The sequence below is a fragment of the Danio rerio genome, chromosome 17 (genome assembly GCF_052040795.2).
Source record: "Danio rerio strain M-AB ecotype USA chromosome 17, GRCz13ab, whole genome shotgun sequence".
Taxonomy (NCBI): domain Eukaryota; kingdom Metazoa; phylum Chordata; class Actinopteri; order Cypriniformes; family Danionidae; genus Danio; species Danio rerio.
The window spans coordinates 27,208,202-27,224,196 of record NC_141037.1 but is presented as its reverse complement, the minus strand read 5'-3'; the positions used below and the strand labels follow the sequence as shown (position 1 = coordinate 27,224,196).

Below are 15,995 nucleotides of genomic sequence, written 5' to 3'. Positions count from 1 at the left end.
AGCCAAGACACACTGATTTGACCACAGAAACCACATCTCTTTTCAATATCCGCATACAAGCAAGAAGAGGTGAGTGATATTTATTGTTTATGATAATATTTGAATTGTTTTTTAGCAATGTTTGAGCTGACAATCAAATATGTCATTCGCTTTGCAAAACAAACAAAAACATCTTGAATTTAAAAGTGTTTTCTGCTTGAGGGAGCCTATTATAATGCAGTTTGAATTATGTAATAGCTTCATTTCAAAATAAATAATTTTAGATCTATACAGAAAATTCCTTGCTAACTGCTAAGGCTATGATAACAGGAAAATGATGTAGCCAAAAACAAGAACAAAAAAACTTTACTCTTATGTTTCACATTTACACAAAGTTTTCAAAACAATCCATTATGAATACAAACACCAGGGGTCCGTTCTTCATACCTCACTTAAATGATCCAAGATGATTTGGCAGATCTTGGTTTTTTTAATCTTGATAACTGATCTCTGGCTAATTTGGTTCTTGCAATTTTTGCAAAGCATCAAATGACCATCATATTAGCTGTCAATTCCAAGTTATTATTCCTTTAAAAAAAGTCAAATATTGTCTATTATCATACACAAATTGTACTAAAGTCGATACCTTAAAATTCCACGCATTTATATCTAAAAAGTCCATATTAATACATTTTCCCTTTAAACCAGCTGGGGAGAACCACTCTGTGACTTGTCTTTGTACTTTGATTTTGGTGTGCAGATTGCATAGGTTTTATTAATATATTTTTTTTAAACTAAATATCAGAATTCAGTACATACTTTCAGTATTACCTTTGCTTGAAATGACCTGATCTAATTCTGTTTATATGAAATAAGCCTGCTCCCGAGCAGGTTTGAGCTATTAAAACTGTTACAATAACAACAACTCTCTGATGAGTTTTGAAGATTGAAACGACCCTGGATCATGTCAAATCGTCAATAGCCAAATCTAGCTAATTGAGCAATCAACATACGGAAAACAGACCCCAGCCAATATTTGGCTGTTACCTTGTTTTTAAACAGTACTTGTAAGGAAGTGATGAAGTGTCATAGCTCTGCACTGTTTATGTAGATTTGCTATGTGTGCTGATCATGTGTTTATTTTTAAAGCACTTTTACAATGTAGATTGTGTCAAAGCAGCTTAACATAGAAAAAAACACTCTTTGCAAATAAAGCGTTAGCAAAGACTTGAGCAACAACAACACTGCTATGAACTCCACCATTGTTGTGTTTGTTTGCGGCAAAACAGAGTTTTCCATTTTGTCTGAAACCGTTGCTGTGTAAACAGCCCCCAACACATGCTACAAAGTCTGCATTACAATAAATCATTCTGAATGTGTTACTTATTTTGTCAGCAATTAAAATATTGTAATGCTATTGAGTGAGGAAAGCATGGAATATGCTATGTGGAAAATGTCTGAATATTGGTTGCACTTACCGTCAGGTTCATAAAATTAAGGAATTTCTTCAGCATTTCAGTCATGATGGAGAAATCTCCTTTAGGAAGATTTTCCCGTACGGTTTTCACATTCATCTGAGAAAAAAAATAGAATTTATTTTTATTTACATTTAAATATAAAAAAAAAAATTATAATAAGAATGGTAATGTTATGATTAATAAGATGAATACTTTCTCATACCAAGTATACTAAACATTTTAAAAAGTAGTGTATGACATTGTGATGTATTTTTAAAGGAACACTCCACTTTGAGATAACACTCCCCTAAAAGTTAAATAGTTGAGTTTACCATTTTTAAATCCATTCAGCTGATCTCTAGGTCTGGAGGGAGCACTTTTAGCTTAGCTTAGCATAGATCATTAAATCAGATTAGACCATTAGCATCTTGCTCAAATGACCGAAGAGTTTCAATAATTTTCCTATTTAAAGATGGACACTGTACAGTGTACACCAACAGTACATATTTTGGATGTCTCCCTTATCTGACCTATTAACTTCAGATAATTTTGAGTCTCTTCTATTGTTCTGATGAGTTGATTCGGGTCTGTTTGATTAGGAAGTATTGTGTACTTTTGGTGTGCCTTCAGAAACAGGGTTGAGAAACACTGCTTCTGTAGTTACATTGTTTACCAAGACCAATGGAAAATTCTAAAAGTTTCTATATACTAGACCAGTGTTTCTCAACCACGTTCCTGGAGGACCACTAGCTCTGCACATTTTCCATGTCTCATTAACCAAACACACCTGAATCAGATCATCAGCTTATTAGCAGAGACTAAAAGACCTGTAATGGGTGTGACAGACTAAGAAGATATTCAAAACATGCAGTGTTGGTGGCCCTCGTGGAACATGGTTGAGAAACACTGTACTAGACCAATGGGGCTAGGAACTACAGTATACTCTCATTCTGGTATAATAATCAAACTTGCTGCCATACAATTCCTCCAGCAGGCGCAATATTACACAGCGTGACAAGCACACACACTCCCTGTGCAAGCAGGAGGTCATGTTGGAACTTAGCTAGGGGACTATTTTCAGGCACTGCTAAATATCAGTGCACCTGCTGCAGCAATGGTAGCAAAAGTTCTTTCATTATTGTTTTAATGCATCATTCCTGAATTTAAATATGAACGTAAATTACCTGTTTCTATTAAATCGAAAAATAATACATTGAGAAAACTCAATCTTAAAAAAATAAAAATAATTACTTTTTTTTTAATTCAACCTTTTGGAATCATATAATCTTTTAGATCCAATTCAATTCCAAATTAAATAATCATTTAATATATCTTATATAATATTATTAGTACGATATGTGTGCGGTCACAGAGTTTCAAATGATTAGTCTATGAATACACCTTTGCCTGCAAACTTCAACATCCTATTGTGGTAGAACACAAGACTATTAAGATGAAAAGAACACTCCGAGCAACTCCATGAAAAGCTGATTGAAAAGCACAGAGCAGGGGACGGATACAAGAAGATTTCAAAATCATTGAACATCCCCAAGAGTACCAATAGATCAGGACAGAAATGGAAAGAGTATTGGCACAGCTGTAAATCCACCGAGACGACCCCGAGGCTTCAGTGGAAGAGTTGTTACACAGGTGCTTTACCACTTACAGCTTTAAGAGGAAATAGAGATAAAGAGAAAGACCTGAAGAGATCTGCGGTGACATCTCAGCTAGAGTTTTTTTTCCAGAAAGCATGTGGGAGACTCTAATGGCCAGAAACTTGATTTTGATCTCATCAGACTAGAGAAGCTTCTCCAGCTGAATTAAACAAAGCCATGTGTAGAACTACATACTGAGCATGATCAGAAATATACTTTCCCCAGTGTGATCATCGTAGTGACAACACAATGCCAGAGATATGCTTCTCTGCATCAGGCACTAGAATGCGTAAAAAGAGTCAAAAAATGCAGAAAAAAAGAGAGATTCTGAAGGAAAACTTGCAAAATATCAGCATCCTTAAAGAAGATTTTTATATTCTCTGGAAATATATCAAAGTGTAAAGCAAAAACTACAAGAATGACTTAACAACATTAATACCCTGAAGTGGTTATGTGAGAATCCAGGGAATCGGAGTAGACGTAAAAAGAGTATTTTCCACTCTTCCATGCAACCTGACTCAGTTGAAGCAGTTTTGTAGGAAAATGGTGGGATAAAAATTGCAGTTGCAATTGTGCAAAGCAGCACAAGTAGCAAATATCCAAAACTAACATAGATCCATCCCACAGCCAAAGTTACAAAAACACTTGCAGAAATTATTCTGCACTAAAGTTATTGTTCAATCATTTCAAGTCATTATCTATTCACCCTTGTGTTTTCCAATGGCCAAAAAATAAATAAATAAATAAAATACCCAGAATTTGCTTTACATCACTGTTCCAAAAAATATTAATAAATAACATGGTCCCAATTCATATTAGGTTCCTTTAACTACTATGTACTTGCATCAAAAAATAAATATAATGTACTTAATGTGTTCGAAATGTATAGCAAAACACTTCAGGTGCTCTTGTGTTGGGATACAGGTAGGACAATGGACAGGTTTGGTGGTATGGGTAGGTTTAAGGTGCAATTTACAATTTTACTATTACAATTTACAAATTACAGAAATTAATTACAGATGTGATTACATCCAGGTCTTTAATCAATCATAAGTACAATGTAAAAAGCATGTATTAACACAATAATAGTAACTAGTAGTAATAATATTAATTATTAGTTTCAGTGCAAGTACATTAAGTTAAGGCCACCTAATAAAAAGGGAGACCAAAACTACAACCTGTCCTCTGAAGCACTAAAAGAATGAGTGGAAGTGATGCTCACCGGACTCCCCTGACAGAGACACCCAAGCAGAAGAGCTGAGTAAGACGCCACAATGCTGTCCTCCATGTGTTTCCCAGCATGCTGCAAGGCTGGGGAAAAGGAAATTAGGATAAAAGCGTACACCTTACAAAACAACATTAATTCCATTACAACACACAGCATTAAAAAATGAAAAAATAAAAATACAGTCATCATTTTTTACCAAGCCATCCAAACACGGTGTCATATTCTACTTGTACAATGCCTGATGGCACTGGAGGAGTAAATAATGCAGTTATCAGAGAATCCTTGTCTGTAACAGATGGCATTTCCAGACTACAACAATATTAATATGAAAACTAATGCTTGGAGGAATATATCATTCACCATGGGTCTAGATGAACACTGCTCCAAAGCAATCCCAGCTCTCGCAGCTAGTTATATTCACTAACGTTCACCTCAATGACACATGACCTTAAGGTTTAGGATTTCATGAATAATTTCTTATAGAACTGTAAATGTTAGTTAAGTTGAGGTTATATTATAGATGTGTGATATTGACTAAACAGTTAATTTATTTTTTTAAATAATCAAACAAAATACTTAGTGTGTTTTTGTGCTGGGGCCTTGGCTGATTAAGCTTGGTGATGGATAAATATCATGCTAAAACCTCCAGTAGCTGGTGGTAAGATAGTCTTAATGAGCGATTCATTAATTATTAATCTGGCATTGAACCATATATGGTAACTTCACTGACATGGCTATATAAAGGCTACATTCATTCAAAGACACAAATCATGAAATATTAACTAAGTGCTATATTTATAAACAGCTTAATTCTGAAATGAAGCTTTGCAGTGTTGTTGTAGGATGCACAGATGTTCTTCTCCAGCTTTGCCTGGAACTGTTTTTATTGGCAAAACTGAAAATAAAAATGAGAATACTGAAATAACTCACTCAATATAAAATTGTTAGTTGAACATAAAATACCTGACAAAAAGTCTTGTTGCCCATCCAAGTTTTTGGAACAGCAAATAATAACTTGACTTCTAGTTGATCATTTGGTATCAGGAATGGCTTACATGAAAGACAGAGGCCTCAAGATTAGATTAGATTAAATGACTCAATTTATTAATAAAGTCATCTGGAATGGCAAAGAAAGCGTTCTTGCAGGACCCCCAGAGTTCATCAAGTTACTTTAGATACACCTTCAATGCATACTTTTCATCTTACTCCAAACATGCTAAATGTTCATGTCTAGCAAATCCTGGAGCATCTTGACCTTTGCTTTCAGGAACTTTGATGTTGAGGCTAAAGTATGAGGATGAGCGCTATCCTGCTGAAGAATTTCCTCTCTCCTGTGGTTTGTAATGTAATGGACAGCACAAATGTCTTGATGCCTCAGGCTGTTGATGTTGCCATCCACTCAGCAGATCTCTCACACACCCATCATACTGAATATAACCCCAAACCTTGACTTTTCCTTCTCTATATTTGACTGATTTCTATGAGAATCTTGGGTCCATGTGGGTTCCAATATGTCTTCTGCAGTGTTTGTGATTATTGGAATGAGGTTCAACAGATGATTCATCAGAAAAATCTACCTTCTGACACTTTTCCAAATGATCAACTAGAAGTCAATTTATTATTTGTTGCTCTTGCAACGGAGATCAACAACAAGATTTGTCAGGTAGTGTATTTTAAAAACTTCAGGGGAATTTCTCTAACACAATTATTAGTGTAGCATTTATGGAGCACCGCTTTAATTGAAGTCACTTTCAAACCAAGCAAAATCCTCTTAGTCAAAGTGTATTAGTTCTGCCCTTGTGCAAAATTCTCAATTGCGCAGAATTCCACTGAATTAAGTTTGCTTTTAATATTTTGCCAGGCAACTGTAAATTTGACCACATCAACTTACCTTTGTTGAGGTCGAGCTCTTCTTCTTCCTCCTCTTTCTTGTCATTTGTGTCATTGGTTTCAGAGGCAACCCACTGGATCTCTCCAGATGTTTCCTGCCACTCTCCGCTCTGGTCTGCCTGAGATTTGGGTGCCTCACTTATGAGGTCATCAGTCTGTGCCTCAGCAAGCACAGCTGCTCGCTCCCGTTCGAGGAAGAGCTACACATACAAACCCACAGAAATACTTGCAATAAGTGGCTAACACATTTATATAGATTTACTAAAACATATCAGATTTACAGGTAAACATTTGGAGAAACAATCCTATAAGTCAGTGTTTCTCAACCACGTTCCTAAAGATCCACCAACACTACATATTTTGGATGTCTCTTCTGTCTTCCACAACCATTACAGGTCTTTTAGTCTCTGCTAATAAGCTGATGATCTAAAACAGGTGTGCTTGCTTAAGAACACATTTGTAAAACTGGTGTTCCTCCAGAATTGTGGTTGAGAAACACTGCTAGAAGTCAAAGATGGAGATTCCTGCTAGTCACCTGAACCAGAGCAGCCAAGGCATTTAATGATTTTAGCGTCGCTTTTCGCTTTTCTTCTTCTTCCATTTGATCCCGTTTTTGCTCCTCCGTCTTCACATCGTTCTCCATCTTAACGACAGCCTCAGCCTCCATTAGGTAGCTCATGTCCACCTCCATCTCCACCAGACACTCTCTGTTTCTGGCACTGTATTCCACCAGATTAATCAGTAGACCCAGACCCTGCACACAGATAAACCACCGTCACACGCCCTCAGTCAAAAACACCCACACTTCAGTACCAAGCTGACACTGAGCTACTGAAACTGGTGTGGAGTATATACCCAAATTTCGTAACTGCACTTAAATGGTGGATTAAAAAACAAATATCAAAACACAGAACTAAAGCTAAATGTATAATTAATAATAGAAAGTCTGAGATGGTTTTGTAACATTTCATTCTACTGTTAAACATGAAGGACTGCACATGCGACTTGCATTTGTCATTTTTATTTCTTTGTTCTATTTATTTATTTATTTTTAGCCTGCTAACTTTAGCACAAGTAATATTTTCTTAAGTCAAAAATAACAAACAACATCCCACTATTTTAATTAAATTAACTTGTATGCATGAGGCCTCTTAGTCACATGTGTTGACGATGATCCACATGTACCTAGCAGTTATCAAAATAACCAAATACTTGACAATGATTTAAAGGAGGAATTTTCTGAAAGTGGACATTAAATTTTAAGTTTGATTTAAAATGTTGTTGTCAATATGTTAGTCCATAAAATGCAAGTCATAATTGCACAAACTGAGTGGTTCACTTCATAAGACTTCAGTTTATTAGAAGAGCTACAGGTATTCATTATGGAGTCACACTTTATAATAAGCTATGATTAGTTAACGGATTTACTAACATGAGCTAATTATGAACAATACTTGTACAACATTTATTTATTAAAGTTCAACATATATAAATTATGGCTGCATGATTCTGGCTAAAATGATAATCACAATGTTTTTGCATAAAATCAAGATCACAAATTTCTCACGAATCTGCAGAAGTAAAATAAAGGTTAATATAAGTAGGCTATTTTTACTGTTATTTATCAAACATTTAGTAAAACAACAATTTAAGGCCTATGTGTAGGTGTACTGTTGGCTAAAATGCTAAATTTTGTATATAGACTTTTAATGGTGGATTTGAACAGACTTTAAATATGTCCTTTGAACATCCAAATTTATGCTTGTTAACATTAGATAATGCACGGGGAGTGACCATCAACTATCAATGAACAACTGAACTATACTGTAATAACAAATTTTAAGAGTTCACACTTTGCTATTACTTGATACTGAATACAGGTTTGGCATGCTGTCCTAGGAGAGAACCCTGAGCTCGGAGATACTAGAGCCCAGGACTCCCACCTGGTCGTATAGCATAAAAGGGGGTCCAAGATCAGGAAGGTCTCGAGAGTTCCCCTTGGTAAAGGAGGAAGCGGGGGAGATGGGGTGAATCCTTCAAAAAAGAAAATACTAGAAGTAAAACAAACTGGGCTATTTATTGAAGGCTATTGATGCAGGACCAGCCGTGATCAATCATAGCACATGATCCTCTCGAAATTAGTTTACAAAACTCCACTTTTCACATTTCAAAAATAAAACCTTTTTGTAAAGTGTTACCAGATTGTGTTTTGCCTCTATATAAGGGGTCTCAAACTGCTGGCCCACAGGCCATTTGCAGCCTCTCCTCCTCCTCCCTCCGGCCCTCAACTGACATCAAAATGTAACGAGATTAAGCCCAACAAAACATATTTTTGAACCACTTATTGTTGTGCAGTAACAAATAGCTACTTGTGATTTTGACCCCCCGTCTACTGGACATTTAAAGCACTGTTCATTACATCCGGCTTACTTTCAGTTTCTTACAGTCGAGAACAAAGCACATGCAGATTATTTCTGGGGCTGATTTAAATTGAAATATATCTCAGTGAGTGCTCTATTTTTACTAAAGCTCTATTTATGTAAATATTAAAGAGTCATTTAATTATAATCAGTTTTATACTACCTCTATTTTGTTGAACAAACACATCTTCATGGCTTACACGTTGTGCTGGTGGTGTAAATATGATCAGTTTGCTAATTTCTGATTCAAATGAACTAATTTAATAGATTTTCCTCATTTGCATAATAAGATGATTTTTTTTAAAAGTGCATTAGTAAAGTTTTACTCCTCGCTGAAATAAACGTGTTAACAGTTTTCCTATTTTTGTTGTAGCTTTATAGAAAAGAAAGGTACTCAGTAGAGCAATTGTCAGTAAAAGATGTCTGAGTGCATCAATTACATCAGGTTTCCACTTTTTTGTTGTGCTTGAATGTTAAAACGACCCTCCTGTGAATTGTCAGTTACTTGGGTTCGAGACCCCTGCTCGATATGTTGTTTTTTTGTTTGGCTCTAAAAGTGCAGGTACACACTGGCTTGCATTTTATAAAAACAAAGGACCACTGTTTCAACAAAATCTTTATCTAAATTGAAGAAAAAAAAGAAAAGTATACATTTTTGGCAGAACTATTCCTTTATTCTGTTAAAGGGCACTCGTTGAAAAAACCCTGGAGTGTTATAACAAGACTTTCGAACATTTATGACTTTTAAAACAATACTCATATTGTTAACAGTAAGTATACCTAAAAAGAGTTATGAATGCTTAAGTCAATGATTCTGATAGTTAATGTCATGAAGTCTCACCAGTACACGGATATCAAATCTCTGTTCCTGAGGCAAATAGCGCGGGACCTTCAGAACACAGTCCAGAGCGGTCAGTATCAGGCCATCCTGCTCTCCTGTTTTAGTGCTTCCCCACTCTGAAAAGGAAAAACATATGAGGGCTTTCTTTAAGAGTGAATCATTATAAATAAACAAAAAATTATATGTGCAATAAAAAGAACACATTTATAAATCCAGTATGGGGAAAGCCAGGAGTCATTTTTTTCCAGTCACGACTTAATCAGGGTCTCACCGTTATCATGTGTGAGGTTGAGCAGAACTCCGATCACGGCTCTCATGCAATCCTCCACGGCTTTGCCCACATTACTGTGACTGCTCTGCGGGAGTGTAGAGCTCGATGATGAAGAGACCTCTCGGCTGTAACGCTGGATCATCTGCTCACAGTGCTGCAGGGCCCTGGACACACAAAGCGCAACTGTGCAATGACAAATGCATGTCACACAAAGTAGCACAGTGACTACAATACACAAGTCACACACACCTTGCTGAGGACATTATGAGCTGGGAGTCTTTGTAGGCAATCAGATAAGCCTGGTTCTCAGGGTTATGAACTGTAACCTGCACATAAAAGAGAAATAGATTTTAAATGAATTACGCAAAGATTTATCATGCATCGTCCTCAAAGACTGTCAAATGTAATGCAACAACTTGTAATTTTGAGAGCTTAATTAGCCTATAAGGGTCTTTTTTTAAAGAAAAATGTCAAGTTTCATTATGTTTGGTTAATTTATTAAAAGAAAAAACGACAAAAGTTATCTAGTTGTAGACAGTACTTAGTCAATATATTGATTTTTTTAATACCTTGTAATAGTTTTTTATACCCCATTTGATTGTTCTTTTTCAAAGTTTTCTTTGAAATATTTTTATTTTAGGTAAACTTATACTTTATCAAATTCCATATTTGTTAAAAACATTTATCAATCAATACTTCAAACTTAATTAGTCAAGTACATAAAATGATCAAGTAATTATAATATTAGAATACAATTTGCTTAATGCAAATACTTAATTTTTATTTTTAGGATTTTATTTATTTATTTTTTTGCTTAAGTACCTGATTTGCATATCTGTCAGCCTCTATTTTTTTACACATTGACAACACTTTATTCCACAGTCTGTGATATTATGCAATTACTGCAGGCATTTTCAAAGAAAAGCAACTCCAATTACGATTTGATCATCTAGCATGTTGTGCACTCACGCTCTCCAGAACTCGCAAGCAGCGTTCTGCTCCCCAGAGTGACGCCACTAGACTTTCTTTATCTTCTTCTTTATTCAAGTTCTCCACACACTCTTTTACTGAGGAGAAAAAGTCATTGCTAACCATTCCTTTCACAAATATAAATCAGATAGCGATATACACAATGTATAAATCAGAAAAGAGATACACACCTTTATCTACGATGTGGTCCAGTCCCCCAAGTAAACGCAGCTCCTCCTTAAACCAGTCTCCAGCTCGCTTCGACGTCAGAGACAGCAGCGTTTCCATTGCTAAATGACCAGTCTGAAATTAAGAAATGAGATGAGCACATAAAGTAAAAAAATAAAATAAACATAAATAATACAATTATTTGTAATTAGTTTTTTTTTTTTTACTTTAGTAGCACTTTATAAATGTGAACTGACAAAAACACTTATCTAACAGGCCTGTTACACAAGTTCAAAAGTTTTGGGTCAGTTAATTTTTGAAATGCACACATACACACCCACACATATTTTTTTTTCACAGTAAGAATGCAAGGAACTGATTGTGACTGTAGTGACATTTATATTTTTGTAATACATTTCATTGAGTCCTGTTTTTTACTCTCTGAAGTATCCTGAAAAGTTTGTGAAGTTATAACACAAATATATTTAAAATGCACAATGTTTTCAGCATTTATAATAACATGAAATAGGGCTGCACAATATTGGAAAAATATGACATTGCGATATACATTTCTGCAATATATATTGCCATATGGATACAACTTCACCTAATACAGGGCTCCAGACTGACCTTTTGGTTGCACTTGTGCGTGTAACTGTTTTTCGCGCTAGTGCACTTTTTTCTTAGGTGACAATCCATCAGCACAATCCATAACCACCATTACAAAGACCTTTTTAACATTTGAATAGCTGGTCACACCGGTGTGACCTTCAATTTTTTTTGTCACAACATTGAGAAATTAGGTCGCACTCTAGAGCCCTGAGACAGCTTGAATAGCTCTATTTTTTTTTTAAATAATTTATTTAGACTGATTTTGGAATATTGTGGGTGTGAATTATGCATAAAACATAATAAACAATTTAGAAACAGTAATAAATACAATAAAGCAAAGATAAAAAAGTGAAATATTACAGTGCTTTTACAGTTACAAACGGTACAATTTGGGGTTTCTCAATGCACAGTAACAGGCCTTAAAAACACACACGGATGATCAACTTTCACTATGGTTAAACTCTGAAACTATCATGTTTTCAAAATGTATGGCTCTTGCTCAATTATAATCCACCAACACAAACTTAACATTGCATATCTTGCGATGCGACTACTGCAGATGTGCACATTGCGATATCGATGCAAAAATGATATATTGTTCAGCCCTAATGTGAACTTCATCTTAAGTGCAGAATCTGCAAATTATTATTACATATATTTTTGAAGGATACATGACATTGAAGACTGCTGAATATTCACAAGAATATGAGCATGAATGACTTGTGTCTAAACAGTTAGAAAAAGAAACATAACTTCTTACAGACCTCAAACTTTTGAACAGTTTACAAAATATGCAATGTGCGTGAAGGTAAAACCTGTCAAAAGCAATAAGAACACGCACCAAAGACTGCATTTGGTTTTCTATGCTGTTGTTCAGTCTACAAAGAATAAAACATAAAAACAGATTTTTGCCGCCTCTCTGAACAAAGCCAAGGTGATCAGAAGGACATTTCTCCTAAAACATTCATAGATTTTCTGGGTCTGTATTGACATGCAAGTTGTGAAAAACAGAAGTCACTCACTGTGATGTTCTCCAGATCCAGATGCTTGTTGTGGACTGTTTCACAGAGTTTCCTGATTTTCTCTTTTACTTTGCTCATCTCTTTAGCTGTTAACTGGTCCGCTACAGAGTCGTCCTGCTCCATTTCCAGCAGCCGGATCATCAGCTCCAGACAAGACCGATCCAGATCCATATTCAGCCGGTCTCGACTCAATATATACATCAGAGACGCCGTGCAGAGAGCCATATTCTATCACAATCAGAGAAACAAGGTAAAAGAGAGAAAGAGAAAGCAAATGTTGTAACATTACTCTGGGTAATACACTGTGATATCGGTCTGTTTTTAAGCCAAATTATGAATTCTGTAACACTTTCAGTTGGTATAAATTTTAGCTGCCATGCATATACTTTGTTGTGCTGTTCATACATTGCTCAGGGGGGCACAAAAAGAGTTTCTGTTCCCACTGCCCCTGCATGAAAACAATATTGATAAAACAAACATTCAATGTTTTTTTAAACCACCCATACATCCAGATACATCTATGCCTTTTTTGCACAAGAAATGCTGATTTCGCCAAGTCAGCATGTTTTTCCCTTGAAAGCATATTTCGGAGCATTCTCGAGCGCGAATTAAAAAGCTGAAAAACGAAAGCCTCGTGGTTTTTAATGTGGACCGGATAAAGTCAATAAGAAGCTGCAAATAAGAAGCTGGAATCAGCCTTGTGCCTCCTTATTGCAAACACAACAGCAGTCAGGTGAGAAAGCTCTGTAGACGGATGGCATTTCATGTCATGTTTAGCCTTATAATCTTAAAATGTGAGAAAAATTTGCCGTTTTGTAATCAACTTAAGGGGGTCACACACCAGAACGCCGCTTCACATTACGCCATTGAGGCCCCGTTTACACTAATGCTTTTTAGTTTGAAAACGCATAAGTTTTGCCAAGGTTACGCCAACCGTCCACACTACGCCGGAGTTCTCGAGCGCCGAAAACGGAACGTTTCGAAAACTGGAGAGGCCGTTTTCATTCTGAAACGCTGCTGCTCCGTCTCAGTGTGGATGAGCAAAAACGGAGACATCTGAAAACGGAGGCGGGGCTGCAGACATTCGCCTCTCTGATTGGGGCTTTTCCTCAATATTAAGTAGCCTAACACAGTTCAGTCCTGCATCCTCTGCTTGTAAGTTCAGACTTCGCAAGTTTGATCAAGGCTGCAGTCTCTTCTTCTCAGTTTGATATGGAAAACAGACTATACCGAGGACACGGGTAAATCTTCAAAGGGAACAGTGTACTTTATAACTTCATTCACATCACCCTGGCTACGTTGTTTCACTTTCTCAACAATAAAATGTAAACATGATTTAAGGAACTGCCTATTTTCATTTTAATATTAGCAAAGACAGCAGAAATGTTGAGGCGTCGTGCTGCATGACCGTCATCTACACTGTGTGGATATTTATAACAAAACGGAGCCGATAACAACTGTCTCCTTTCAATATCAGTGAAAATACGAAACATACCGTCTCTTTTGCTGATTATCAGTTTTAATAATCGATAATTGCCATTATAAAAGTGTAACATACAATAAGTTTATACATTATAGGAAATAAAGGCAAGCGATCAGTCAATATACATAATGTAGGCTACGTGGTTACATTAATCATTAGCTTATCTTTGCGCTTAGCCAAAACACGTTACCCGAGAACAAGTAATAGATTCCAATGACCAAAGTCAGGGAACATGTCGTTAGATAAAGACAACAAGATGAATGAAATATCCCGCTTAATAAATATAGTGAGATTAGATTCAGCGGGAGATGCTATGATGAGAAGTCCGACTAGCACAGCTCTCATCTAGGTAGATGGGCTGCAGCGCTTGCCCGAGAGTGTCTGTGTGGTCACGTGATGTGCGTTTTCAGCGTTTTGGTGTGGATGGAGAGCAGTTCAGAAACGCTGGGTAAAACGCGAGTGTGGACGCGGATCGTTTTCATTCTAAAACGCTGTTTTAAAACTAAAACGCACTAGTGTAAACGGGCCTGAGAATCATTTAAACACTAGCTCTAAAGTGAAGTTGGTGAATTAACGGTTTCTGCTGTTTCGTCTTCAGAAAAAGTCACACACTTCTGGGTTCAAGGGGGTGCGATGTGTTGCTTTCACACCTATAGTGTGAGCAGTTTTCAAGGTGCAACTTGACAATCGGAGCATATCGTGAGTACATAAATCAAGAACTTTGGATTTACATCACATGTGATCTTCTAATACAGTAGGAGTTGGTTCCTTGATGATATTGGAAGGAAAATGCAAAGCATATGCTTGGCTTTACCACAACAGACATAACGCCATGTCCCGACCAATACGTTTGTTTAAAAATGCCTTTTTTTTTCTCCATTTTGGCCTTATGTGCCCATTAAGAAGACATTTCTTTTCGAAATTGCTGTCCAAAGTATATACATTTAAAAAAAGTAATCTCTGTGGTGCAATGTGAACTGTGTAAACGATGATGAATGTGACAGTCTAGTGACCAATTCAGCTAACAAGGTGGACAACACTATAAAGATGTTTTGAATGCTGTCCATTTTGACAGTTTTATGAATGTCTGCTTGTACATGCTTTTCTTCAAAGGACATAAAATTAGGGCTGCACAATATATAATATGAGCATTGTTATCGCAATGTGTGCGTCTGAAATAGTCACATCGCAAGACATGCAAAGTTAAGTAAGGATAGATTGCAACTACGCAGTTTATTTGTAAGAATAGGGCCTATTTTAAAATATTTACAATTTCTGAGAGCTCGTCTGCAGCAGTTGAAGTTGTCAATCCACAAGATGGCGCCAGAATCGCATAAGCCCTTGCTTGGTGTTCTCTTGAACATGAATTAAAAAGCTGAAAAACGGAAGCCTCGTAGTTTTTAAGGTGGACCTGATAGTCAATAAGAAGCTGGATTCAGCCTCGTCCCTGCTTACTGCAAACACAACAGCAGTCTGGTAAGAATGCTCTGTAGACGGAGGGCATTTCATGTCACGTTTAGCCTTATAATATTAAAATGTGAGCAAAATTTGCTGTTTTGTCATCACCTTAGAGGGTCACACAGCAGAAGCGCCGCTTCGCATTACGCTATAGAGAATCATTCAAACACCATCTCTAAAGTAAAGTTGGTGAATTAGTAACGGCATCTGCTGTTCTGACATCAGCTGCAAATGTGAATAAATGGCGGAAGAAAGTAGTTCCCAATACAAAAGGGTTTTAGATTCTCTGTGTTTGATTATCTTTTTTATGTACAAGATTGTGCCGTCGAACTGTTGTATAAAGGTAATATCGCAATGCAAGCCTTCCCCCAGTGCTAAAATACAGCCATAGCACACTGCTACGAGTTTGATATTGTTCATATATTTAATTAACAATAACAATGTAAATTCTTTTCCAATATCGTGCAGCCCCACAGAGAATGTTGACTGGGAACTATTGTTCAGCTGTGGAAATAGACGTAAAAGAGATGTCATATAAACAA

The 15,995-nt window shown here is 36.4% G+C and overlaps 1 protein-coding gene and 1 long non-coding RNA gene across 2 annotated transcripts in view; one reads left to right on the top strand and one right to left on the bottom strand.

Moving 5' to 3' along the window:
- Positions 1-15,995, bottom strand: part of wapla (WAPL cohesin release factor a) — a 30,754-nt gene that overhangs the window by 3,627 nt on the left and 11,132 nt on the right. The window contains exons 10-19 of the mRNA XM_087290544.1: positions 12,513-12,740; positions 10,902-11,013; positions 10,711-10,808; positions 9,991-10,067; positions 9,742-9,905; positions 9,471-9,586; positions 6,745-6,963; positions 6,211-6,409; positions 4,314-4,402; positions 1,458-1,553 (exon numbers count right to left, since the gene is read on the bottom strand). Coding sequence (XP_087146670.1) covers positions 1,458-1,553; positions 4,314-4,402; positions 6,211-6,409; positions 6,745-6,963; positions 9,471-9,586; positions 9,742-9,905; positions 9,991-10,067; positions 10,711-10,808; positions 10,902-11,013; positions 12,513-12,740 — 1,398 coding nt within the window. The remainder of the gene's footprint in view (positions 1-1,457; positions 1,554-4,313; positions 4,403-6,210; positions 6,410-6,744; positions 6,964-9,470; positions 9,587-9,741; positions 9,906-9,990; positions 10,068-10,710; positions 10,809-10,901; positions 11,014-12,512; positions 12,741-15,995) is intronic.
- Positions 24-2,680, top strand: LOC147833095 (uncharacterized). The gene is made up of 2 exons (XR_015513416.1): positions 24-141; positions 334-2,680. It is a non-coding gene; the product is annotated as an uncharacterized LOC147833095 (long non-coding RNA).